The sequence below is a fragment of the Thalassophryne amazonica genome, chromosome 14, assembly GCF_902500255.1.
Source record: "Thalassophryne amazonica chromosome 14, fThaAma1.1, whole genome shotgun sequence".
Taxonomy (NCBI): Eukaryota; Metazoa; Chordata; class Actinopteri; order Batrachoidiformes; family Batrachoididae; genus Thalassophryne; species Thalassophryne amazonica.
In genome coordinates this window covers 94,591,531-94,604,500 of record NC_047116.1, presented here as the reverse complement: position 1 = coordinate 94,604,500, position 12,970 = coordinate 94,591,531, and the positions used below count along the sequence as shown (strand labels likewise).

Sequence of the window (12,970 nt, the reverse complement as noted above, 5' to 3'; positions counted from 1 at the left end):
TTAAATTCATCTTCTAAACCTACTGCCAGTTGTTTTAAGATATTTTCTTCAAGCAGAGCGCCAGGGAAAAGTTTGCATCACTCAAGGAATGGCCGTGATTTTTATGCAGGACAACGCTCTGCTTGGCTGCTTGGTTCACCAGCAAGACCTCAAAGATGAACCGAATGATGACACGGCCCCCTGCCCAACCGGATGTAAACTCTATTCAGATTTGTGGTCTTTTTATAAACATGACATTTACAGTGAGGGAAAACAATTCAGTGCATGTCTTTGCCCAGCGTTTGGGAGGCTGTGGTTACTGCTGCACCAAAAAAATTGATTGTCAACACGTCAAATAACCTGATATCGACTATACTGGTCATTGAATATCTTGAAATGTCAAATGTTTTTGTTCAGTTTGAGTGAGAGGGGAAATTTTTAGTTTTTTTGGTTTAGTTGCATTGCATAATAATTCTGCACATTAATAGTTGCTTAATATAATGCACAAATAGATATTCCCCGAGAAAGACAAAAAAATCTTGTCTCCTTTGTAAACATTCAGGTTTGAGGCTTATTAACATTTTGAGTTGCACTGTATTTGTTCGACAATCAAATTCATCCTCAGGAATACAACTTGTCTAATAATGGTGTTTGTAGTTTAGTGTTTAACAATAAATCTGTGCCCTGATAAAAGATTTGCTTTCACTGCCATAGACCAGGTATAAAATGGTATTGGGTACATAGGAGGAATGGTTTAAAAACTATATCGGAATGTCCAAGTCGTGGTTCAGATTCCAGTCCGATTTGAGAAGATGTGACTGGAATTGAAAAACTTTATTTACAGTATCCATACTTAAACCGTTTTTGCAAAAAAGGATGAAAATTAACAGTAATGTGCAACACTGAGACACTAACGAATGGCTAATTATCACATGCATCATTTACTGTGGTAAATGTATAGCAACTAGCAGATATTTATTAATAATCCTAACTTGTAGATATTTTTGTTTTAGTATTTTATTTTTAAATGCAAAGCCCAATTTCTTAGACATTCCTTTTTTTTTTTTTTTATTTTAAAATGAAATGTTCAAGGGTTGAATACGTTATCCTTCTTTTTTAGGAAGTGTACATTTTTAAACGTTACTGAATTTTCATTTTTGATGCGGAATCATAATTATATCAGTCTTTATTTGAAGAAAAAAAGATGAATCTGTAAAAATGTTTTTGAAAAACTTAAATTATGTTAAAATGTGTTATTTGTGATTATTCAGGAGTCTGTGCTGACCTGCAGTAGAGACCATGCTGGTTTCTCTCTATGGCTTCCAGCCTACCGCCGACACCCCCACACACAAACCAGCCAGGTCACATTATATCTTCCTCACCAGCTCATTCTATGCAGACTGACGCATTACCACGATATGATAAAGATGCTGGGAATAATGGATGTGTTGCTGATGAAAGTGGCACCCGTCTTCAAAGCAGCATCTGAACACTTGGATGTAATGATGTCCACAAGTTAGGGATGCTTCACTGGACCATCAGACCACAAACAGCAGCTCATCATCCTCTGTAGCAGATGACTGGGTCCTCAACCAGATCTCAGGTGGCGCTAACCCTAACGTTGTCATCTTCGATGATGAAACAGCTCTGCTCTGCCCTCAGCCACCAGAAACAAATTCAGCAAGCAAGTCCTCGGAGAGTTGTGTGAACAGCTCAGTGCCAGGTATGGAGGCAAGAAACGACCAGCTGTCTGCTGAGACCTGGAGCAGAGGGACGGCTTTAACAGATCCTGTGTCAGGAGAAGCACTGCAGCCCGTCAAACTCCATCAAACGTCAAGGCTTGCCAGGTGTGACTCAGGTGAGGTCAACAGCCAGAGCAGCTCAAACAAAACCATGTTAAATGCTATACGGAGAAACGGGCCGGTCTGACGGCCTACGACCTGATCAGCAACCGTGCCATGAAGACGCCACAGTCTCCGGCTGCCCTGTTTGAGAGGGAGGCCAGAGTTGAGGTCCTTAGGGAGAACCCCACAGCCAGCCTCAGGACATCAGCGACGCTGTTCACGAGAGGTGGAAAAATCTGAGGGGAGGAAGACCGTAAGAAGTAAGTTTCCAGACTTTTACTTTTCCAAGTGGTTGTTTCCAGTTCTTGTTATTTGCAAGGCAGAGAGAAGGGAAAAAGTTCTACCTGTCAGTTGCATGTGTAAAGCATAGACTGGAATTTTTGTTGACATGAACTGTGTTTCAAATTTCCAGACAGCCTAATAGTTCAGTAGACAGCTCTTTCCACAGTAAAACCGGTAACGGCATCCTGCATCTGTCAGTGGATTTACTTCATGTTGATTCAATAACAAGACCCTAAATTATCATTGAGAATATCTTTGTTTTGTGCACATATTACTGTAAGCATTGGTATTCTCAACATTTCAAAACTAGAAAACATAAGAGATCTTGTTTTTTATTTCAAATTTTCTGAAATTTCTTTGCATTGGATAGTTGTACATTTCGCGATCCCCTGCATCAGTAGATTTTCTATTTCCAAAATGTGTACAACATACTGATAATTAAGTAAGTAAGTAACTAAATAAGTTAATCTGGTGACCAGTAATGTAGAGCACGGCAACAGCTTTCTGTATGGAATTGTTTTGGTGACTGGAAAGAGTTCACAAAAGCCAAACAGAGGGAAATGTCTTCTTGTATTATGTCATTAATATAGCATACGTTTATGAATTGTAAGTTGTTATTTTTAACAACCAGTGAGATTACAAAAATCCCTGTGAATGAGTTTTTATTCACAAATTGTGCTTGTTAAGAGAAAATTGCTGTCCTTCTGTCCATTCCGTACGGCAAAACGTCTTAAAACTCCAGAACCATTAAACTCTCAAATTTCCATTTTTATACAATACCACTGGGAGGTCACGGCTCTGCCTGCTGGAAAAAAAAAGCATTCCTGACATTTATTAATGCCTTTTTTTCCCTCCTTTTTTATTGTACTCTATTTTGGATTTCAAGTAGGAAATGTAAGAAGCCCTGAAATGCTCACATCACCCACTAGATGGCGAAAAAAGCTTCTCAAATGTGCAGCAAGATCTCGACTGTTTATTCCTTTGATAAGTTAACATTTGGCCAAAATAAGATGCACTGACAGTCAAAAATGGACTTATAGTTGTGTCCCTGACCTCATGAGCAATTTACTTATTTGTTTATTTATTTATTAATTATGATAGGCTGGGGACTTTTAATATAATCAACAAACCAATACAATGTATGATGATCTCCTTAGTTTAAGTGGTATTGTGGTAGTTATCTTGTGTTCTAAGAGGTGAATGACAGAATGCAGCTGTGGGTGGCCAAGGTTTTAGTTTTTTAATATAATGTTGTTAGATAAATGCCCTATTTTCAGGATCAGCCCCATTCCTTTGGCAATATAAAATCTCCCCAACACTTATTTAATAAGTGGTATGAGGAGTGACACATAGTTGGCTCGTCAGCTGCAGAATTGGCCCAGAACAGATGGAGGTAATGAGCATTTGGTGTTTGACCTTTGCTTCCCTCACAGTCAAAGGATTGACATTAATGAAAGATGGATTGAACAGCGTTATTACCTCTGTCAGGGCAGGCATGTCTCATCTGACGGTGTTCACGTAACAGCGCTGTTGACATTTCACTGCTGTGTGGGATGTGGAACGTGCAGCTCAACTCCTGCACCAAGACACGTGATGATCTACACATACGCAAAAATAGATGTGAAACGGTTGTGAAACTTTAACTATCCCTGACCACAGCCTTCTCCCTCACCATAACACCATAACGATAGCTGACCGCAACAAAAATAATTACTTCAGACTGTTTATTAAGAAGTGTAATTTATGGACATTATCTTTATGCACAGAATTGCGTGAGATCGACAGACGGATCGGTGCAGCATCTGCAGTGATGCGGTCGCTGTATCAGACCGTCGTGGTGAAGAGAGAGCTGAGTAGGGGGGGCAAAGCTCTCGATTTACCGATCAATCTACATTCCGACCCTCACCTATGGTCATGAGATTTGGCTCATAACCGAAAGAACGAGATCGCGAGTACAAGCAGCCGAGATGAGTTTCCTCCGCAGGGTGTCTGGGCGCTCCCTTAGAGATAGGGTGAAGAGCTCGGTCACTTGGAGGAGCTCGGAGTCGAGCCGCTGCTCCTCCACATCGAAAGGAGCCAGCTGAGGTGGCTCGGGCATCTTTTCCGGATGCCCCCTGGACGCCTCGCTGGAGAGATGTTCCGGGCACGTCCCATTGGGAGGAGGCCCCGGGGAAGACCCAGGACACGCTGGAGGGACTACGTCTCTCGGTTGGTTTGGGAATGCCTTGGGGTTCCCCCGGAGGAGCTGGGGGGGGGGGGGGGGTGGATCGGGAGGTCTGGGCGGCTTTGCTTGAGCTGCTGCCCCCGCGACCCGACTCCGGATAAAGCGGAAGAAAATGGATGGCTGGATAGATGTTTATTAAGAAGTGTAATTTATCTTGCGTCTTTATAGAGTACAAACACCAAAGTGACGCAAGCAACAGTAGCCTCTAGTGGCCACCGGGACCCTGCGATTAACAACAAAGTCTCGCAAGCAACTTGATGTATGTTTGTTTTGTTTTTTATGTTAAAGTTGCCAACATGCCCAAAAAATAGCAGGCTCATGGGCTCTCACTTGTTTCCATCAGAACCCATAATTTTAGAGCTGAATACGCAGTCGTTTTTATTCAATTACTTAAAGAAATGCTGCAAACTGACTGAGTCCAGTTGTCCTTTGGATGACTTGATAATTGCACAGGATGATATTAAACGTGTCAGTATGTGGACACCTTAGAAGAAGAACCAGTGATCCAAGCAGGTTCTATTCCTGCTTTGATTTGCCTTTTAGTTAGTAGGATTATCTAAATAATGAAATAGATTTTCAAATAATTAAATTGATTTTTGAAATGTTTTTGGAAACTATTGGTTTTCATAACTGGAAGGGCTGATGAAATTTTGGTAATGGTCTTGGATTTCTGCCCAGAAGGAAGCAGCAGATAAATCATTTTATGTCATTTTTCTCAGACTTAAATAAATAGATAAAATAAAGAATTGGAAGGAATGTACACCCCATGTGCACAATTGAAATTTACTCTGGTTAGTGATCCACATCTGGTAGCTCGATGTGCCCTGGCAGTGTTATGTGCACTCCTATGTGTGCTGCTTTAGTTTATCCATGGTACATCATTTATACTCAAGATGTGCAGTTGGTTTAATGATTATACACATAAAACCAAGTATTTAAAAATGTATTTTGGGGGGAAACAGGACTCACAGGACATTAGCTTTTTGAATAGTATGAGAACCTTATCTAAAAGGTATTTTTGTAAATATTGTCATTTATCAACTATGTTGTCCTCCAGTCTGTTGACTACTAAACCACTCAGCAAACATCATTCTATTGCGCTGAAAACACTTCAGCCCAATTATACTCGATCGCGGTGTACTAAGTTAAGGTAACTGCAAAGTTGGAAAATGGGAAGAAACACTAGTTGGGTCTATGCATAAGATATGAATAGGGTGTGGAAAAAGACATCTGCTTGGACGCCTGATGGTCACTGCTGTCTTAAACCTGAAATAAGATGCAGCAAATACTTGGCTTTGTTCACTGATGCTCTTAAGTAGAAAACCTCATCTAGGAAGCATATTTTATACAAGTTCACAAAGGTAGTCAAATGAATTCGGTACTGAAATGTGAACACAGGAAGATCAATGGAAACATGACTTGCTAGTTACAGCACCATATGGTGGTGCCACAATATTGCCAGAAACAGATTGCAGACCATCACTCGCATTCATGTATGGTTAATGTAGCTTTTGTCTCAAAATGTAAGGGTAACATAACTACAGGTGAACACAGTCCCTTGTGATTTGTTTGTTGCTGAATATGCAGAAATGTCTCCTCATGGCATAAAATTATATCATCATTCAAGTCTGGACCCCAGAGAATTGTTTAAGCAATTTATAGAGAATCCTCAAAACATAATTTACCTAAAACATAGTCATAGTGTGAATAGCCCCCTTATAAAAAAATAAATTAATAATACTAATAATTTGTTTGAAATAGTTCAAGCAAATATTTCAAGCACATTAACCGATATTCTTAGACAAGCGTAAACCCTCTTACAGTATATATTTTGAGTCAGGGTTTGTCTTTATAAATCAATCTGCATCCCAAATTGCAAGTGCATGGAAAATCACACACACATAAAACTACACTGGATAATGAAAATGTTCCTTCCTGAATACTTTTGGTTGTATTTTATGAGTTCTGGGATGTTGATGACTGATGATTGTAGACATAACCTTTCCCATCTCATTAAGTCTACCAGCATATGATCCATAAAGAAAGTTGTTCTGATCATGCATTCATGCATGCTTAGTCAGGTTGGATGCTGTCAGACAGACTACAAAAGATGCTCCCATTTACAGATATTGTTCAGATGCATAACTGAGTGTCAGTCCGTCCACTGCCAAGAGAACAGCACACTAGACCATCTGCAGACTCCATGCAGTGGTGAGCCCACATGGAGAAGACACCGTGTTCTTTCTTTGGGCTGAGCCCGACAGAGTCCCGTGGTCGTAGACCTGGCCACCAGGTGCTCGCCTGCCAGCTCCCCCCTCCAGGCCTAACACCAGAAAGAGGCTCCAGTATCCCTGTGGGTGGCAAGGTGGCTCCATCCCTACTTGTGTCCACCTTACAGGGTCATAAAAATCACTCTGTCTCCTCACCTGCGACCAATTTGCCCATGGTGGCCCTACCAGGCGCTAATGCTCCAGACAACATAGTGCCCAGGATCACTGGAGCACCCAAAGCCCTCCACCACAATAAGGTGATGATGCAGGGATCTTTAAAAGGAGGACCAGAGAGTGTGTTCCAGTTACAGAGGGATTACACTTCTCAGCCTTCCTGGGAAAGTCTATGCCAGGGTACTAGAGAGGAGACTTAGACCATTAGCTGAACCTCAATTCCAGGAGGAGCAATGCGGGTTCGGTCCTGATCTTGGAGCAGTGGACCAGCTCTTTACCTTCACAAAGATATTGGAGGGGTCTTGGGAATATGACCAACTAGTCTACATGTGTTTTGTGTTCATGGAAAAAGCGTATGACCGGGTTCATTGGGGTATCCTGTTGGGGGTGCTGCAGGAGTGTGGGATATCGGATGCGCTGCAACATGCGATCCGGTCTCTATATGACCAAAGTAGGAGCTGGGTCTGCATTCCTGGCGTAACATCAGACCTGTTTTGGGTGGGAGTTGGAATCTGCCAAGGCTGCCCCTTGTCATCAGTCCTGGCTTTGTAATGTGCATGGACGGGATTTCAGGGTGGAGTCAGGGACCGAAGAGTGTCCAGTTTGGTGACCACAGAGTTACAGCTCTGCTTTTTGCAGATGATGTGATTCTGTTGGCTTCATCAGGCTGTGACCTGATTCTGTTTGTGAAGTGTGATTCAGCTCCATGAATAACGACCAACGATCACACACTGGTTGCTATTCACACTCCCATCCAGTAGATGACAGTGTTCTATGCATTTTGATGGGGGGATTGGATTTCACTGATGCTGTAAAAGAGGTCCGTTGTGATAGGAGCATTTCAGTGCAAAAAGTAATTTTTCTGTAGGTAATTTTGGCCACCGTCTTGGATTTTCAAGTGGCCAATTGACCAAATTTGTTAAGTACTATCTTGGGAATCGTCATACCACATTTGGTGCTTGTACCAGCATTTGCACGATGTAAAATTTCTGTTATCTGCTCCACTATGACTCCATCTGGACAGGACACCAGTTTGATGCAGGTTCCTTCCCAAACCAAGACTGCGACCCATAAACAGCTGGGTGGACTGAGACACTGCAGACCAAATGGCTCGTCCAAGGACACAGACAGGCCGTGTGGCCGGGAATCACCCAGGTCTAAAAAATGGCACACCAGCCCCTTTTCCCACTGAGCTACCTGCTGTACGTGCTGATCTACATTAATACAGGAGATCTGAAATTTTTGTGTTCACATTAACATGGTCTCCCTGGATGAAGAATCAACGGGCCTGTCACAATTTATTTTCCTTTCTGTTTCATTACTCCATTTTCTTTTATTTGTCCCGTCAACAGTTGTGTGGCGCTCTGAATCCCAGCATGCACCTGGTGAGCGTCAGGGTTCACAGAGTCCTTTAATAAGCAATGAAGATACATTATGGGGAACTTATGTCAGAAAGGTTGACATCTCTGTGGAAAGCTTTAATCACAAATAAAGTTAATTAAATCCCCGTGTTTGTAACTGTGCAGGTACGAGGAAAAGGCAAAAAAAACACATGGAGACCCACGACCACCGAACCAAAGTGGTCTCTGCCGAAGAGCCACAGAAGAAGCAAAGTGCAAACACTACAAGGACCAATCTGATGGGCCAAAAACGCAAGGCCCCGCTCTCCAACCAGCAGCTGCTAGATGAGCTCTTCTCTGCACAGCCCCCCAAAAAGATGAGGACCCCTTCATCTAAATCCTCACAGCCCCTCCTCTGCAGCATGGCTGCCCTTCGGCTGCGGCTTCAGCGGCTGTCGCAGCAGAACGGCTCAGTGCCGCGGGGCCCCAGTTGTAAACCGACTGGCCTCTCAGAGCGCCTGGGTCATTTTATGTGGTCAAAAGCTCATGTTGTTAAATCCATTTCGGGTGGAGGAAGCCTTGCTGTTTAAGAGACTTCTGGAGAACAATATACTTCCAGCAGTGTGCCTGCAGAACCCGATACCGTTAACAGATGGGTAACGTATCACTCGTCTCTCATCTGTGTGTACAGTTCTGAAATGTATCTTGATCTGACTGAGCTGACCAAGACGCAGTTAAACATGATTGTTTCTCATTCTTTAAGGACTCTAGGGGGAGCTGAGTATACTCAGGCTTTGTGCACCATGGAGAAGCAGTCTCCTGAGCTGGACGGAGGTACCATCTTCTCTGATCCCAGACTTGTGGCAAATGGGTTTAAAATCAGATTCACTCCAGGTAAATTAATGAGAAGTCCAATTTTGACAACAACCCCTTATTATAAAGTCGTCCAAAGAGCTTGGGATTGGTTGAGCCTTTGCTTGCCCATTAAAATGTTAACGTGTGGCAGCTTCCATAGTTCCATGAAGACAATAATCTTCATTTACATAACCAAACTTCTCCATAAATAATGATGTAGTCAAACACAATATCTTCATAATCTGATTATCATCATGCTCTTGGGAAGCTTTGACAATTTACACACCATTTTTTATTTTGAATCCACCCAAATAGTTGGTGGTTACTTTTCCATGTTGCATGAAGATCGATTCACTGGTTTCAATTCTACTGACAATCAAATGTATAACTGAAAACACATCCACCATACCTAGAAGACATACAGTAGTGTTCAGAATAATCGTAGTGCTATGTGACTAAAAAGATTAATCCAGGTTTTGAGTATATTTCGGATTGTTACATGGAAAAGGTACCAGTAGATTCAGTAGATTCTCACAAATCCAACAAGACCAAGCATTCATGATATGCACACTCTTAAGGCTATGAAATTGGGCTATTAGTAAAAAAAAAGTAGAAAAGGGGGTGTTCACAATAATAGTAGCATCTGCTGTTGACGCTACAAACTCAAAACGATTATGTTCAAACTGCTTTTTTAGCAATCCTGTGAATCACTAAACTAGTATTAAAATTAAGCATTTAAAACTTTGCAGCAAAAAATGGTCATTCAAATGGAAACAAATGTTAAAATGAAAGGAAACAAAAAAGGTGTAAAGATTGTTGGTAAGGCAGCATGTGTTGTTGTTGTTGGACTTTTAGCTGCCCCCCGTTAGGTCAGGGTCACCACAGCGGGTACAGTACTCATCTACATCTGGATTTGGCACAAATTTCATGCTCGAAGCCCTTCCTGACACAGCTCTAGTTTTTACCTGGAGAAAACACCGACCCAGCTTAGCTTCTGAGATCTGACAGGATCAGGCTCACACAGAGCAGACTGGCTGTGATGAGGCAGCACCTGTCATGAATTTAAAAATGACATGGTTTGAATCGAAGTTTAAAATAAAATTCTAAATTTTTGGGTTTAGTGCAGAAAACGGCATCTTCAAATTTCTTGTGATGTTTGTTGGTAACTAACAACTACATTGGAGTGAGTGTGAAGGTGCAATGGTACGGAGCCCCTAGGCTCAAGGGTGTATAAACTGTGGGCACAGATGGCAAAGCTGTGAAAGTCACAATAGCTACAACGTTACACAATGGAAGCTATACAATGCAAGCCCAAAGCATGACACAAAAATCTTAAATCTAAATGTATTTTACTCGCTTGGTGCACAGAAGTGTGTGTGTGTGCGTGTGCGTGCATGCGCACGCGCTCCCTTAATATCTGTAGTGGAGCAGATATGTAAAGTGATTGCACATTTTATGGTAAAAGCACCAAATTTTAAACAACATAGAAGAAATAAGTCCTGTGTAGGCTCTAAGGGCCAGTGGTGCTGATGTTGCAGACTGAACGGTCCCCCCTAAAAATGAGTCCCCCCTGCTTTCACTGTGCATGCGTCATTTTGGTGCGTCAGCAGTGATTCATCGATTGTCACCTCGTTTCTGCTTAAAACTGACTTTAGAACGATTTAAGAGGTTTTACTTTGTCATCTGATGGTTAATAATCACAATATTCCCTTTGATCACTTTGGGTGTAGAGAGTCAGACTCAGAGAGTCAGACTCAGATGTGCTGCTGTGGCACTCCGATCGCTCCCCCATCTTTTATGATGAAATAATGCTGTATTTATGTGGAAATGATTGTTGTACAAAAGCTTCAGATATCTGTTGCTGAGTCAGATGATGACTGGAGGCAGTTTGAAGCAGAAACGAGGTGATAATCAGTGAATTGCTGGTGACGTTCAGAAGTGACATATGCACAGTGAAAGCAGGGGGACCGATTTTTGGGAGTTTTATGGTTCTTGACTTTTAAGATGTGGAAGGTTTTGCCATACAGGCAGAAGGAAGGACACCAATTTCTCTTGACAAGTACAACTTGCAGTTGCAAACAACCGAAGCTTTGATACATAAACACTTTACAAGTATTAATCTCATACTCCAAATATAAAAAAAAGCTCAATCCATCTGTGTTACAGTGCACGACAGCACATTTTTAGAGTCACAGTGAACGTTTGCGTTGCTGTAAAAGTGATGCAGGTTACGTGTCTCAATATTTCCATTCATCCATCTCGAATGCCAGCTGGGATAACTGCAGCTGTGTGCATAGAAGAAACGGTTTATGGAGTTATCAGTGGTATTGTGCATTGTTACAGTGTACTGAAAATGTTCAAAAAGTACTGATATTGTCAACACAAAAACCACTGTACCGAAAAATGAGGCACCCACAGGTCAATACAGTGAGAAAACCTGTTAACATACAACACAGTTATTGTGTGTTAATTATTCCCTCGATCTGGTTGTCTTCTCCTGGTTGTCTCATGAAAATTTTAAAACTCAGTTCTAAAATAGCTCAGTATCCCCAGCAATTTCTGTATGTCACCATCAAAGTACAGTGCAAAAACAAAAAGAAAGAAAAAAACAAAAGTGTTTTGACAATGGATACATGCCTGTTCAGACTGTGGACTCTATGAATGATGGTGGCCAAGATGGAAAGGATGTTTCAAACTTCATAAAACTTCATAAAAATTGTACCTGATCTAAACATCTAAAACAACAACAAGCTGATCAATATGAATGTTCATATATAAATAAAATGATACTTATTAGAACATGTACGAGTTGGGACTGAGAAGCTTTGAATCTGACACAGATAAAGTAGAGCGTGGCTCTCCATTTTTTGCATTCTGAGAGACCAACATTTCTTGAGAATGTGTGAAGTTTTGAGTCACTGGGTGCAATGTTGAGAAATGATGGTTTCTTAGAATGCAAAAGATGGAGAACCACGCCCTACTTTTTCTGGGTCAGGCTCAAAAGTTTTCAGTCACTCCTCGTACCTCCACTAAGCCCCACAGGAACCTTTCTTGCAAAGGGAGTTGAGCATTCAGTATTCGGCTTGTTCTTGGTGGAACACTGAGTCAAAATGACACCCTGCCATGTGTCGTGCCTCATTCAGTCATTTCACTGCAGATTGTAGCCAAAATGTTAAAAAAAAATGGCTCCATCTGTGAATAGTTTTAAAAAATTCCAAATTGTAAAACTTTGTCTCAGGGCCCAGCGGCGACTGATTTTTGGGATTACCAAGCTACTGTGACATCAGGCCTCGTGTTTTGCATCATACGATTTCAGACAGAATTTCTGACAAAGGTGAAACTATTTCCTAATCATCATCAAACCTTAATGAGTTGTGTATGCAGTGTGGTAATCAGTAACAGGAAGCCTTCGTAGGCACTGGTGCCCAGATACTCAAAAATGGGACAACCAGTGTGCTCCATGAAAATCTAAGATAAAATACAGCCAGGCTCATACTTGTTCCAAATGTGATGCCTGCACAAGATAAATAAGTATGAAAGACTACTTTGTTAACACAGGTTACCTCAAATAAAGCTAAACAATGTCAACATCCTTATACAATAAATAAAATAAAATAATATAAAATATTAACATTTTAAATGTAATATTTCATTATATAAAAACATACTATGTAACATTGCTCCATTTAATGTTGGCATCAGGCATCTGATTTCTGCCTGGTTTTAGTCGTGGCTGATCTGCTTCTTAGTAACAGATGATTTACTGTCAATAAACAGACATTTTTATCAGGAAAAGATTATTCGCTGCCGGTTCTCTAAACTTTACAGTAGGTGTGAAATTAAACAAAAAGTGAAGCCTGTAATGTGTTTTCCACTCGGCCTGGAGTCATCCTGCTCCACACTGTGCCTGTTAGATCAGAATTTTGCTTTCTAAAGCGAGTAGTAAATTTGACTTGTGCTATTTTGACCAGAAGGTGCCAACTTTCACATCGTGAGCCGACG

The 12,970-nt window shown here is 41.4% G+C and overlaps 1 protein-coding gene across 1 annotated transcript in view; it reads left to right on the top strand.

Annotated features, from left to right (window-relative positions):
* pms1 (PMS1 homolog 1, mismatch repair system component) overlaps positions 1–12,970 on the top strand; it is a 61,449-nt gene that overhangs the window by 17,192 nt on the left and 31,287 nt on the right. Inside the window, exons 7-10 of the mRNA XM_034186093.1 lie at positions 1,522–1,837; positions 6,594–6,953; positions 8,300–8,648; positions 8,805–8,976. Of these exons, the coding sequence (XP_034041984.1) occupies positions 1,522–1,837; positions 6,594–6,953; positions 8,300–8,648; positions 8,805–8,976 (1,197 nt within the window). The remainder of the gene's footprint in view (positions 1–1,521; positions 1,838–6,593; positions 6,954–8,299; positions 8,649–8,804; positions 8,977–12,970) is intronic.